Below are 15,169 nucleotides of genomic sequence, written 5' to 3' on the forward strand. Positions count from 1 at the left end.
CACTGAATGACATTTTAATGGCTCAATCGTAAATTGTTTTCATCCATTTATTTTTTTTATATAAAATGAGCTCTAATAGAATAAACAGTATACACACACACTAAAATGATCTCACTTTCACTGGTAGAGCTGTTATAAAACAAATGCTACTGGCTGTTTTTCAAAAGGGTGAAGCTGGACAATATGTCCAGCCCTGATTTCAACTTTCAGTATAGATTACGTAAAACATTGAATAAAAAATGCACAATTAAAAGCACATCACAGGACCTTTAAACTAACAAAAGTAAAGTCATACCATAAATTGGACCATTTCCATCATACTTTTAACATTTAATCGCTGTATATTTAATGAAATGCCTAATTTTCAAGATATCCTTTTATTAAATTTACTTTTGAGAAATTCAGAACAATTACGGAAGTAGTGCTCTGTTAACATTTTTTTATGGCTCACTTTATGCATCCTTGGTAAACAGTCAGATTTTTTTCTGTAGAGCCATTTATGTTGACACATCTTATATAATGTTTCAAATATGAGTAGCTAAACTGTGTTATGTGTTTGCTTTGAAGAAAGCAGCAGAGATATGTGGAGCGTCGCTGGGCAGAGGTGTGTGTCGGGGATCTGGTTCGTCTCTGCTGTAATGAGATCATTCCTGCTGATATGGTGCTGCTGCACTCGTCTGATTCGAACGGAGTGTGTCACATTGAGACGGCCAACCTGGATGGAGAAACCAACCTCAAACAGAGGCAGGTGGTCCGGGACCTGACACAACAGGTGAGCAACTTCAGCACCATAAATGATCCAAATTTTACAGTTTAAAAGTAGCATTTCTGATCATTTGAAATGTTCTGCTGGCTATTTAAAGTGTCTTATTCAGTCAACATGCTAAATGTGTGTTTGTGTAGTGCACTTCACATAGGCTGCTACTTTTAGTTTCACTTTAGACCTGATTATTTTCATTAAAAAGTTAATTAAAATAAATGCATCTACAATATTTTGCTGTTTTATACACAAAAATTAAGTTTGCTGGTTCTTCAAACTACTTATTTAAAATTACATGAAACAACAAAATTCTTGAGGTGTTTTGGGGACAGCTTAATTGTTTTAAATTTCACTTACATTTGTAAATATAGGTAAACTAAATCCTAAGGATTAAAGTAAACTACATATATATATATATATATATATATATATATATATATATATATATGTGTGTGTGTGTGTGTGTTTTTCATTTAGTTTATTTTCTTAGTGCAATTTAGATGCAATTTGTTTTTTTATTTTTAAGTGTGTTTTGTCTTCAAGTCTGTTAATTTTATACATATAAATAATGTAGTTCTTCTAGAAGATGATTTTTATGTGAGGTATAAAGTAGGGGGCTCATTATAAAAATGAGAAATAAATAATTTTACTCATTGCAGAACTTCTAAACGTCGACATGAGACTAAAGTTATAAAAATCGTCTTTCCTATTATGATGGACATCTGAAAGAAACAGCTTTTTAAACAAGTGAATCTTGATTTTGATTAGATTGTTGTTGTCCTCACTAGTTACAGGGTATTCGTAGGGTCTTAAAAAGTCTGAATTGAGTTTTAAATAAAAAATTGTAGGCTTTAAAAAGTAAAATTCACTTAAATTCACTGAAATATTGTTTTGTATGTCTTAAATCATTTTAAAAAGATCATAATTTTCCTTTATCCATGTAAAGCTATCTAATCGGGCAAACACCCATCCAAGCATACCAGGCTCTATTTTAATGATCTAGCCCAGGGCTGTACAACACAATTCCTGGAGGGGCGAAGCCCTGCACAGTTTAGTTCCAACCCTGCTCCAACACACTTACCTGTAGGTTTCAAACAAGCCTAAAGGACTCAGTTAGTTTGATCAGGTGTGTTTAATTAGGGTTGGCACTGAACTGTGCAGAGCTGCGGCCCTTTTGGAACTGAGTTTGACACCTGTGATCTAGCCTATCAAAACGTGACGTTGCAAAGCTGACGCAACGACAAGTAGTGCAAGCTCTGTGATTGGTCGGCTTGGTAGCGCTGACGAGTCTGGGACCAATAGCTGTGCGAGCCAGATAGAACGATTGTTTACATGTGTGGAGTCCCGTGAAGGAGCTCCGGATGGAAAGTTTTGTTTTGTGTTTTTGTGTTAAAGCAGTTCGTGCCTCAAAATAAGCGAATTTGAGCCACTTGTACATTCAGGAAGCGTTCAGAAAAAACAAAACACCAGCGAAGAAACTCGACACAGAGGAACATTAACACCTCACTGCCAACTAGTGTTTCGGAAGTGTTATTGCAGAACAACCGAAACAGCGTGCAGAAGTATAAATGCAAAGCTACGCGCGCTGCATGCACCATGGGTTACGCCAGTCACTTGACACAGAAGTATGAACCAGGCTTGAAGCGCATGGTGCAAAAGCATTACGGGCATGTCCGAATCCACTTTTGCTAATTTAAGGATGGAAAAATACACATCTTGCACCTTATTGCGCTGGGTGTATGATAGGGCCCTTAGTGTGTGGTTTACAGTCAGATGTGACTTGCTTTTTTGTTATATTTATAAGGTCAGTGTGTTTTGTTTTTAAATCCGTTGATTTTATATATATATAAAATAATGTACAGTACTTCATGTAGAAGATAATTTTAGTTTTTTTTATGTCAGGCACAAAGAAGAGCGCTCATTATGAAAATAAAAATAAATAGTTTTAATAATTACTGACATTCTAAAAGTTGGCAAACAAAAGTTGAAAAAACCTTCTTTCCTATTGTGATGTACATGTGAAAGAAACAGCTTTTTAAACGAGTGAATCTTGATTTTCTCTTTTGGAAATGATGGGAGGGTTTTTGTTTGCTAGCCCTCACTAGTAACAGGGGTATTAAAAAGTCATACATTTTGAAAAAAAAAAATTTAGGCTTTAAAAAGTCTTAAATTCATTGAAATATTGTCTTGTAGGTCTTAAATCATTTTAAAAAGGTCTTAATTTTCCTGTATCGGTTTAATGCTACACCCAATCAGGCAAACACCCATCCCATCACTAATGTTCCATCTCAATAAAAGTTTTAACATAAGCATTTTTACCAATACTTTTAATTATTTACCAATATGGTTTAATTATCTTCCTTACAATAACATTTTTAAAAAATGTTTTTAAATTTTTAAACTGGGCCTTAAAAAAGCGTTTAGCCTTGTGTAAGTCTGAAATTTCATTTATAATGGTCTTAAAGGTCTGAAATTTTACTTGAGAAAACCTGTAGAAAGTAAGTACATCATACAAGAGAAGAAAAGAGGCCTTTTTAGAGAGACTAAGTTATTTTATTGAAAAATTGGGGACACACAAACTAACAAATAATAAGATCTTGCTCGCATAGCTAATTTTTAATAAAAACTGCAGTGTTCCATAAATGCCAGTGGTTAATTTTTGATTTCATAATTACTTATTAGATGGTTTAGCATAAATACTTTAGTGAAAGCCCTCATTGAGCAAATTTTGTGTAAAGTCTATGCCCATGTGATCTCCCTTAGGGAGCCGAATTTGTTCCAGAAAACTTCAGCAGCCGCATTGAGTGTGAAAATCCCAACAATGACCTGCGACGTTTCCGAGGCTTCATGTGAGTACAAAAAATCTCTGTAAGTGATAATCTGTAAGTGATAAACACGAGGCCCAATACTCTCTGTTGAGCTTATTTGAACGAACACAATAGTGACATTTTGTTTCCTGTATACACAGGGAGCATCCGGGTAAAGTTCGTGTTGGACTTCACAGCGAAAACCTTCTGCTGAGGAGCTGCACTGTGAGAAACACTGAGACTGTCATCGGCATTGTGGTCTATGCAGGTCACTTTTCCATCTTCTTGCTCAGGGATCAAATTCAGATATGATATAAGACTATTGTTAAAAGATAAAGAGCAATAAAAGAGCTTATATGTGCGTGTCTGCAGGTCATGAGACAAAAGCAATGCAGAATAACAGCGGGCCACGCTATAAAAGAAGTAAACTGGAGCGCAGACTCAACTTGGACGTCCTCTGGAGCGTCGCTTTACTGCTGCTCATGTGCTTTATTGCTGCTATCGGTCAGTGTTACGGTCGACATACACATACAGCTTTTAAACCTGAATAAACTTTCCTTGGGTTTAGTGAACATGTGGTTGTGATGTTTAGGTCACGGTCTTTGGTTAAGTGAGCTGGAGGATCCCATCTTCATGATTCCTGATAACACACACCCTGCGCTTGCGGCCTTTTACATGTTCTGGACTATGATCATTGTTCTGCAGGTGAGTGATAATGAGTAATTCCTGACATCTTCACAAACATCATGCTGGGTTGTTGATGTTGTCATGACAGTGCATTTTTCACGGTCACACAGGACAAAAATAAATGTAACTAGTATTGTCATCATTTGGAATGCAGTAAATGGTTAAACATTTCTTGGATCTTTTGTTATAAATGCTGCTTTGTTATTAGATTTTTTTTACATTATTGAGCCAAAACTCAAAAGTGTCCCATGGTGTGACATTCTTAATGTATTACAGCTCTTATCAATTAAAAATACCATTGATGATACCTTAGACCTAATTTAAAAGTGGCTATTTTAGTAAAAGGCCATTTTTTTTCATCCATATACAGTTAAAACCAGAAATTTACAGTACACTCTTAAAAAAAGGAACATAGCCATTTTTGTCTGATGGTAAATCATGATAAATGACACGTCAAGAATAAAAGCCTCATCCATTCCGTGAGGTGCGCACACAATCAGTGAAGGTCTGCGACAAGGCATAAGGCAAAAGTATATATCAGCCTTAAAGGATGACAAAACTTTATTTTATAGTTGTTCAAAAAATGAAACGTGTAAAAACACTGACCTGGTTACCTGGTCAGTAACACTGACCTATTTTAGGCCTGTTAGGGTTACCTAAATTATTTACATTTGCTAAATGGCAGAGAAATTAGACAAATTTTTAGAGAATTTTTAAATAAATTTTTAGACAGCCAAAAGTTTACATACATTTCCTTGTTTTTTTTTTTTATTAGCTTTGCTTTTAAACTGTATAACTTTGGTCACATGTTTTAGGTATCCTTCCACAAGCTTTTCACAATAGTTTGAAGGTGTTTTGGCCCATTCCTCCTGACAGAATTGGTGTAACTGAGTCAGATTTGTTAGTCTTGCTCGCACAAGTTTTTTTAACTCTGCCCACAAATTTTGTATTGGATTGAGCTCAGGGCTTTGTGATAGCCACTCCAAAACATTCACTCGGTTGTCCTTAAAGCACATTTTAACTAATTTGGCAGTATGCTTAGGGTCATGGTCTGTTTTAAAGACCCATTTGTGGTCAAGTTTTAATTTCCTGGCTGATGTCTTAAGATGGTGCTTCAGTATTTCTACATAATATTTTTTCTTCATGATGCCATCTATGCTATGAAGTAGAACAGTCCCCCTTGCAGGAAAACAACTCTACAACATGATGCTGCCGCCCCCATACTTCACAGTTAAGATGGTGTCAAAATAAGGGCATAATAATCTTATTGTATGTAAACTTGACTTTTAAGAAACTTATAACAATTTCTCAAAAAACATCTCTCTCATTATTGTGCTATTAAGCATAACAGAAACAAATTTGATAATCCTAACTTACCTAAAAGAGAAAAGTCACATTAACATCAGACTTTTTTTTTAAATGGTTATGTGCTTTTTATACAGTGTATGTAAACTTCTGGTTTTAACTGTACATATTTTTACAAACATAGGAACATTTTGTCACTGCAACATTTTGTCACTTGTCACCATGTACTATGGTGTTTCCACTGAAAATTTAGTTTTAAAACTCAAGATCATGTGACTGAAGCTGTGCAAGCTTATGTCTCAGATTTTTGTACATGTTTAATTTTTTGAACAACTATAAAATGAAGTTTTGTCATCTTTTAAGGCTGATATAGACTTTTGCCTTATGCCTTGTCGCAGACCTTCACTGATTGTGCGCGCACCTCACGAAATGGACAAGGCTTTTATACTTGACACGTTCACCGATGTGATATTCTTTAAAACAGTGGTTCTCAAACTGTGGTACACGTACCACTAGTGGGACGGTACGCAGGCTTGCTTCTAGTGGTACGCGGTGGAATCACTGAGTAATGAAAGAAAATAATAATACAATTTGAATAATTTGATGAGTACGATAACACTGATATGATCAACATTGGCTGTTCTCTAAAGCCTACAATCAACGCGCTGTGCTTGAAATGTTTACTTAAGTGCACCGTGCCATCAGCTGCTAAAAATCAATTCAATTGGCGCAGAACTAGAGAAAGAGGTGCCTGGTGCTTGCAGAGGAGATTCGTGCTAGAGCAGTGGTCCCCAACCCTCGGGCCACAGACCGGCACCGGTTTATAGATCAATTGGTACCAGGCCCCACAAAAAAAATCATGAATTATTTCCATTTTATTGATGTTCTGAGTCAGAACGATCATTTATTTTGAAAAATCTTTTATTTTGAAAAATGACCGCATTCTCGTGTTACATCTCGGTCACTTGAGTGGCAAAATTTAACCCACAGGCTAGCAAAATGAGTAAGAACTGCAGCATGATGCGCTTGCATATTCCAGACGTCCCCAGTTGAAAACATCGTAACTTTTCAGAATGCCGCACAGCGAGTCATTTGATAAGAACCGACTGATCAGCTTCATATTTTGTATGGAATATAAATTTGTTGAATGAATATGTCTCGAACTGTGCAGTGCTGTAGCTGCTTAATTTGGCCAACCACGCTACTTTATTTCAATACTAGTCATTATGGTGGTACTTGGAGAGACAATTTTTTTCTGAGGTGGTACTTGGTAAAAAAAGTTTGAGAACCACTGCTTTAAAAGAACAGGAGGTGGTCAAAAGGAACACACCGTAAAATCAGACGGATAAACAGAGGAAAGAAGTTTCCAGAACTACCTCAAATCATTTATATCATTCAAGATTTTTAAACTAATTATTTTTATTATTTATATTAATGATTAGATTAGATTAGATTTTATAACCGTTCAAGATTTTAAAAATCAAACTTTGATGCTTCACTTGCTTTTGTTCATATTTCTTTTGTTCAATTTTGTTATATCATATAACTTAAATATTAAAGACAACAAAACATGGGTTGCTCTACAAATATATTTTAATTATGGCAAGAATAAAAGCCAAAAAAGTACACTTACTAAAAAATACTGACAGTGTTTTAAAGATTTAGCCCACTCAACAATTCACATATTACTGTCTGGCTAGTTTGTCCTTTACTTATATGCTAAAAAGACAATAATGGTTTGACATTCCTGACCATTATCACAAATAAAGCCTAGAAAAACAGGGCATCAATATATTGTAAACCGATGGTTTACAGAGGTTTAAATATTCTTTTCCAGTTATCAAAGAAATAATTTTGTTTCTTCATTTTAGTTTTGTAGCTATTCAATTTTTGTATTTATTTTAAATTGTAATAAAAACATCAGTGTAAAACCTATGAATGGCGGAAAAACATGTTCTGTAATTGTTGATTAAAATCACATGGGTCTCCACTGTTGCCATGACCTCTCTTTTTGGTTTCAACAAACTTATCCCTCAAGTTTTTCTTAACTTTTTTACAAAAACGTCTTTCCTTTCCCACGACTGTTGCAATTTCTAGCCAGGAATTATTGGTCATATTTTCTGTATGATCACGCATGGATGGATTATAAAGATGTCTGTACAGTTGTATTTGTTTCAGATAAAATCTCTTCAAAGTGTTTTATATTTTGCGGTGCCATGCAAACTGTTCACTCCAGTTGGTTGCGCGCACCTAAAGCAAACTTCCACAAACTCCACGATGATGTCACATTTGCACGCACTCAAGCAAACTAACAAATATATCAAGTGTAAATCAGACTTTAGTGTGACAGGCTTAAAGTGCCCCTTTGTTGGAAATGTCCATCAAGTTCATTTAGAAAATAATATTGTTCATAATTTCATATAAAATTAGAAAACCTAAATAAAAAGTGTTCACCAACGAAGATAAATCGCAAATTATTATATTTTAATAATTTGAATATTATTAAAAGTAGTTTTGTGTTGTCACATTATTGGATCTTTTTTATGGTAAAGTTCATTAAAAAAAGTATAAAAAAATAAAATAATTGATAAAGGTAATGACCCCTTATATTTTCTCAAACATCAAACAAAATACATTTAAAAAAAAAGCTTCAAAAGGAGCGTTACCACACAGGTCTAGATTGTTTGCATTAGTTACTTCATAAGCTAGCAAGACATTCCATGTATTAATCTTAGTCAACTTTTATTACTAATAATATGTTATTCAAATTCAATAAAAAGGTTTGAACATAAAAGCATTTTTCACCCCAATATTTAAATTCTGTAATCAGTAATTGCCCTGGAAGTTAAGTTTAAATTCATTTATTTGTAAAGCACATTTTGAAACCACATTTTGACCAAAGTGCTGTACATAAGACAGAGTAAAATATAGAGGCAGATTAAAAAAACAAGAGAAATGACTGAATATGTTTAAAAATGAAGCAATAGAAAAAACTGTCATAAAAATATTAAAAGGCCAAGTCGAACAGGTAAATTTTTAGCAGTGATTTCAAAATAAATAATGATGGAGCCATTCTAACAAGGGACAAAGTGTTCCATAAATGCAGACCTGCTACACAGACAGCTCTGTCTCCTCTGTGTTTCAGGACTGAAGAAGTCTATGCAACTAAAACGCTTTAAAATATTATAAATGTGACCCTGGACCACAAAACGTCTTGCCTGAGTTATAAGCTTACTGAAGTATTTACCTAGAGTATCTGACATTTTTCTCTGTGTTTTAGGTGCTGATTCCCATCTCCCTCTATGTGTCGATAGAGATAGTGAAGCTGGGACAGATTTATTTTATTCAGAATGATTTAGATCTGTATAACCCAGTATTGGACACAGGAGTGCAGTGCAGAGCTTTGAACATCACAGAAGACCTGGGACAGATCCAGTACCTGTTCTCCGACAAGACAGGAACCCTCACGGAGAACCGCATGCTGTTCCGCCGCTGCACCGTTGCAGGAACCGAGTATCCCCACCATGAGAACGGTCAGTGCTTTTCACAACAGCATTCAAATACACCACACTGATCTTGTGCATGTGCCATTTCTGAAAAAAAAAAGGTGAATGTCTTCCTCTAAAGGGGACCTGTTATGCAGTGTGTGAATATAGCCAGCCTCTGATGGTAAAAACAAATGAATTCTATTATTTTTATAATCATTCTTCAGAAAAACTTTGATTGATATTCTCTCTTTGTACGTGCATTAAAGAGGGAAATTCCCACCCATTATTCACCTTCATTAGCATAGACAGCCCTGAGTGAGAAGCAGCCATCCAGCATTAGAGTTTTAGAGCAATAGCTGCTGAAGATAATGTCAGTGACTAAAGGCATTATAAATGCGGAGTTTTAGGATGCATACTTTTTAAAGAATTTGATGTAAAACTGCAATTGATTTAACAATCTATTATATAAATGGATGAAAATTTATATAATTGTTTGTATTGTTTGTTTGTTTTCATATGAATAATTTTAACTTTTTAAATTATGTAAATTAGTTTAGTTAAACTTACCATGTTTAAGATTTACATAAATAGATGCATAAGTAAACAAATATTTATTATAATAGTAATATTAACACATTTACACCTGTCAGGGTATGGGGGTGGATGAAGAGGAGGCGAGGACCCAAATGCAGGAAATGAAGAATTTATTGAAAAATAAAACAAAAACAAAACTCAAATCTCCCCATGTGTGGAAAAACACGACATTATATTATACACTCAACTAGACTTGATCTGGAACTTGGCAAGACACACTACTTTAAACCAATGTTGTAGAACAGAAATCAGCAGACCTCATACAACAGGGAAGGAAACAATCAACAACGGACCAGCACAGAACAGAGCATACTAGGAGAATAAATAGGAAAGACAAACCAATAAACAGACAGGCGGACAGGTGAAAATAATAATTACAAACAGGATAACAAGGTGGGTGGGACAAGACAATAGACGGGAGAGCGCATGACAGAGACAAGACAAGCCATGCGCTCACATAAAACAGGACAAGAACATGCAGCCAATGAGAGAACTCATTAACCGCATGTTCATGACAACACAAGCACAACACTGAAGCACACGACAAAAGCACGTGACCACAATGTAAACACAGAGCCATGTGCTTTGACAACAGACGCAAGACACGAGCGCACGATAGAGAAACACCTTACCGTGCGCTCACACATATGCAACGTGCATGCTTCATCTCAGCGTCAACCAAAACCGAAAGCAACTAGACGAAGAAGCTGAGAATAAAGCAGCGCGATGCTGACAGAACAATACAAACACGAGTACAAGAGCGCGCGTCCGAGGCACGCAGACGGAGACACACACAATGACAGAAACAAGTGCTCGACCCCAGAAAACTGGAGCCGAGCTCTACAGGACAGGACTAGACATGACTAGTGTCCAGACTCTGCCACCAAAACAAGAATTTACATGACCAGAGTGGCAGAACCCTGACATACACCATTTTGTATTTGTAGTTTATGTTTAAAGATGTTAATGCTTTTGAACTTGACATTCATAAATTGATATTTTTTTTCATAAGTTGATAAATGAGTAAATTATCGAATATTTGGTTTTATTTATTGATTGATTTGAATATACATTTGAATGCATTTACAAAATGTAGTTGATTTAAAGTTATAACAGAATGCTTTTTTTCTGCTGTCAAGCTTAACAATAATAAATTGATTAATCAGATGAATTGAATTGATTAAAGGTGCAGTATGTAAGTTTGACAACTAGTGGTTGAACTAGGTATTGCACTCCTGGATCAAAACAAACGCAAGTACAAGTTACCAGATTGAGGAAAGGAGCGAGTCTGATGATCGAGCTTAAAGGCTGATATAAATCGTGTTCTAAATAAAAGCAACAGCACGCGATAGAAGGAATATTTTCCATATTAAAATGAGTTTTTGTCTTAACCAACACCTCGAATTGATATTTTAAAATGGCTTCTGAATGGCTGTATTTAAATTTCTGATGTGTTTCATCTGGTGCAAACAGCCAAAATGTGTTGTTAGGACACAGGGTTACTGTTACCTGCTCAGCTAATGTTTACTTTCATAATATTTATATTATTTACTAATTAATAACCTCATGTTGAACTGAATCATTCTCATTTTGGAGTCTGCTACTGTCCTCCGGAGGTCACGGATACATGCTTTCAGAGCCTGAAAGAAAGAAAGAAAGAAAGAAAGAAAGAAAGAAAGAAAGAAAGAAAGAAAGAAAGAAAGAAAGAAAGAAAGAAAGAAAGAAAGAAAGAAAGAAAGAAAGAAAGAAAGAAAGAAAGAAAGAAAGAAAGAAAGAAAGAAAGAAAGAAAGAAAGAAAGAAAGAAAGAAAGAAAGAAAGAAAGAAAGAAAGAAAGAAAGAAAGAAAGAAAGAAAGAAAGATTTCCAACAAGGCAACCTGGGTGCTGAAATATAATTGGCTAAACTGACATTTGGCAGGTTAAATGACCAAAACAAAGACAGTGTTCAGGCACGGAAAACACATTTTCAAAGCAGGATATCTGACTTATAAGCTGAGTATTGGTTTTCAGATAAAGAAAAATGTTCACTTGGCATGTTTCTTAAATATCTGCAAACATATTATGGTATTTTTATGCTTTAGAAGAGTCAAAAACTTAATTACAGCACCTTTAACTGATTTATGCATTGCCATTTGAAAATTTAACATGAGAATGAACATTGATGTCATTAAATTTTATTACTAAATTATGTAGTTTGTTCAATTATTATTATTACGTTTACCTTAATGGTTTATAAATTGATTATTATGTGGTCAAATATGTTCCAAAACTTTTTTGAAGAATGTCAAACTCAACATTATGTTTAAAAATATTAAATTGCACAGTTAATTGTGGTTGTTAATATCAATCTACAATCACAACTCTTGGTAAATGTGTTTAAAATTATTATTCTTGTAATAATGTATTAATAATTTATATAATTATGTCAAATTTGAAATTCCCAACTTTAATGTGTGCAACACCCATTATAATATAACATATTCAAAACATTTCGTGGTGCAGGTGTACTTTCCCATTTCTTTATTACTTTATTTACTTTATTACTTTTTTAGTCATCTACTAATAATACAGTCACATAGACGAACAAACACATCCAGAGTTTTATTACCCTTTAAACTGATATTGACATTGTCAAACTTAACATTATGATTTAAAACATTCAATTGCATAGTTAATTGTTTGTTAATATCATACTATAATCACAACTCTCTGTAAATGTTTTAAAATTATTAGTATTAGTATTTATTATTAGTAAATTTGTATTATTCTTGTAATAGTTTATTATTATGTTGTTTATTAGTTATATTAATTTTGACATTCCCAATTTCAATGTGCAACACCCATTATAATATAAAATATTCAAAACATTCCGTGTTGCAGGTGTACTTTCCCATGTCTTTATTAGTTTATTACTTAGTTACAAAGACACACAAACACATCAAGTGTTTCCATTACCCTTAAAACTGATATTGACAATGTCAAACTTAACATTATGATTTAAAATAATCATAAAATATTACATTTTAAACATTTACCAATAGTTATGTTTATTTTCCTATATATCCATTCACAATTTAGTAAATGTAGATTAGATTTTTTTAAAATCATTATTTATGAGGGCGTTTAGAAACCCCTGCACTCTAGTGATCTGGTTTGTATCAGATATGAATGGTGTAGGGTTTCAGTTATAATAGTCTCACGCTCATGTCTGTATATGTGTGTGTGTTACTCTTCAGCTGTATCTCTGGAACAGTATGAGGATCAGGCCTGTGGGGACGTCGATCGCTCTCTCACCCTGAGGTCACGCACTAGCAAGAAATCTCTGAGCTGTAAATCACTCAGCTGTAATCGCAGTTCGGTGTCCCTCAATACCCTAACAGCGGAGTCTGACACACACTCAGTCCACGACACGCTCTGCAGACACACAACTGGAGCCTTCAGCAGCACCATGGTGAGAAGAGACATTTACTGTGCAGGTGTACTTTCCCTTGTCTTTATTGCTTTATTACTCTCTGTATTAGTCATCTATTAATATTATAGCTACACAGACAAACAGGCACATGTATTTCCATTGCCCTTCAAATTATGCAAATTAAAATTATAAATTCAAAATAGCCTTAATGGAAACGTGGCAATTTATCAAAATCTTGTGTGTTGAAAAAGTGTTGAATGAATGAGAGTGAAATATATTTTTAATGGAAAGTTTTTAATTTTCGCCAGATTTCAGTAACAACTAAAGTAATTCACGAATACAAATAAAAGTAAACTAATTTGTTTAGAAATTAAGTTATGTGGCGAGGCAGTGGCGCAGTAGGTAGTGCTGTCGCCTCACGGCAAGAAGGTTGCTGGGTCGCTGGTTCGATCCTCGGCTCAGTTGGCGTTTCTGTGTGGAGTTTGCATGTTCTCCCTGCCTTCGCGTGGGTTTCCTCCGGGTGCTTCGGTTTCCCCCACAGTCCAAAGACATGCGGTACAGGTGAATTGGGTAGGCTAAATTTTCCGTAGTGTATGAGTGTGTGTGTGTGGATGTTTCCCAGAGATGGGTTGCGGCTGGAAGGGCATCAGCTGTGTAAAAACTTGCTGGATAAGTTGGCGGTTCATTCCGCTGTGGCGACCCCGGATTAATAAAGGGACCAAGCCTACAAGAAAATGAATGAATGAATGAATAAAGTTATGTGTAATAAAATGAAATGACAACAAGAAAAAGTATTGAACACATGAAGAATGGAAGGTGTAAAAATGCATGGAAATCCCAGACAGCAGCTGAAATCTCTCAATAATTAGAAAGTAATCCTTATTCTCGTCAGTGTAAATGAGTATTAGCTGATTCAGTCTCAACACTTACATTACCAGGGCTGCGTCTGAAATTGCATACTTCCATACTATTTAGTACGCTAAAATCAGTATGTCCGAATTCATAGAATTCGAAAATCAATATGCGAGAAGTACCTGGATGACCTACTACTTCATGAATTCATAAATGGGAGTGAAGTGACCCAGGTGACACGGGTAGGTCATGTGAGCATGACAAAATGGCAGAAGTAGTACGTCCCAAGTTTTATTCATACTACTGACATTCATACTGTATTGAACATACTTTTTGAACAGCTGAGTAGTTTGTTTAAATTCAAATGCAGAACCTACTGAGTAGTAGCAGCCCAGATGTTAAAGATGAAAGAAGAGTGGACATTTGAGCAAGCCAATAATCCCACACATAGCCACGGAAACTCTTAACTGCATTCAGAAAAGAAAATAAAGCTGCTCGAATTTCCCAAACAATCTCCTGACCTAAATCCAGTAGAAAAAAACATGTAAAGATCAAAGCTGATAAAGGAGAGCCACAGAGCAGCCAAGATTTAAAGACTGTTAAAGTCATTTCAGTAGTTCATTACTTTCCCCTTGTGTCATTGCATGTTTGCATTTACATTTAGTCATTTAGCTGACGCTTTTATCCAAAGCGACTTACAAATGAGGACAAGGAAGAAATTTACACAACTATAAGAGCAACAATGAATAAGTGCTATAGGCAAGTTTCAGGTCAGTACAGTCTAAGAAGGAAAGTATTAGTAATATTTTAGTAATTTAGTAAAAAAGTTTATTTTATTTTATTTTTATTTTTTTTGAGTACAGTTAGTGGTATATCCAGAGAGGCAATTGCAGATTAGGAAGTAAAGTGGAGACTAAATAGTTGAGTTTGTAGTCGTTTCTTGAAAACAGCGAGTGACTCTGCCGTTCTGATGCAGTTAGGGAGTTCATTCCACCAACTGGGCAGATTAAACGTGAGCGTTCGCGAAAGTAATTTCTTCCCTCTTTGGTATGGAACCACGAGGCATGTTATCACACATAGCTAATTTTCAGAATTGTTTTAACAATAACCTTGGTCAATTTCACGTCAACAGCTACTTAAGAAGTATATTATCAGGAAAAACTAGGTAAAGTAATTGACGAACTTTGATGTTAGCTTAAGAAAGATAACATGGCAGCACTGAGAGCCAAATGCAGTTAGCAGGAAGCACAGTGGCAGCAGAAGTC

At 35.0% G+C, this 15,169-nt stretch overlaps 1 protein-coding gene across 3 annotated transcripts in view; it reads left to right on the forward strand.

Annotated features, from left to right (window-relative positions):
* Positions 1-15,169, forward strand: part of atp10d (ATPase phospholipid transporting 10D) — a 61,900-nt gene that overhangs the window by 20,591 nt on the left and 26,140 nt on the right. For all 3 annotated transcript variants that reach the window (XR_015505392.1, XM_087278431.1, NM_001145607.2), the window contains 7 exon segments: positions 568-772; positions 3,524-3,609; positions 3,729-3,835; positions 3,940-4,071; positions 4,160-4,272; positions 8,840-9,092; positions 12,877-13,091. Coding sequence is in view for 2 of the 3 variants with exons in the window: in XM_087278431.1 (XP_087134557.1) it covers positions 568-772; positions 3,524-3,609; positions 3,729-3,835; positions 3,940-4,071; positions 4,160-4,272; positions 8,840-9,092; positions 12,877-13,091 (1,111 nt within the window). In the remaining variant the exon portion in view is untranslated.

Source organism: Danio rerio, chromosome 13 (assembly GCF_052040795.2).
Source record: "Danio rerio strain M-AB ecotype USA chromosome 13, GRCz13ab, whole genome shotgun sequence".
NCBI lineage: Eukaryota > Metazoa > Chordata > Actinopteri > Cypriniformes > Danionidae > Danio > Danio rerio.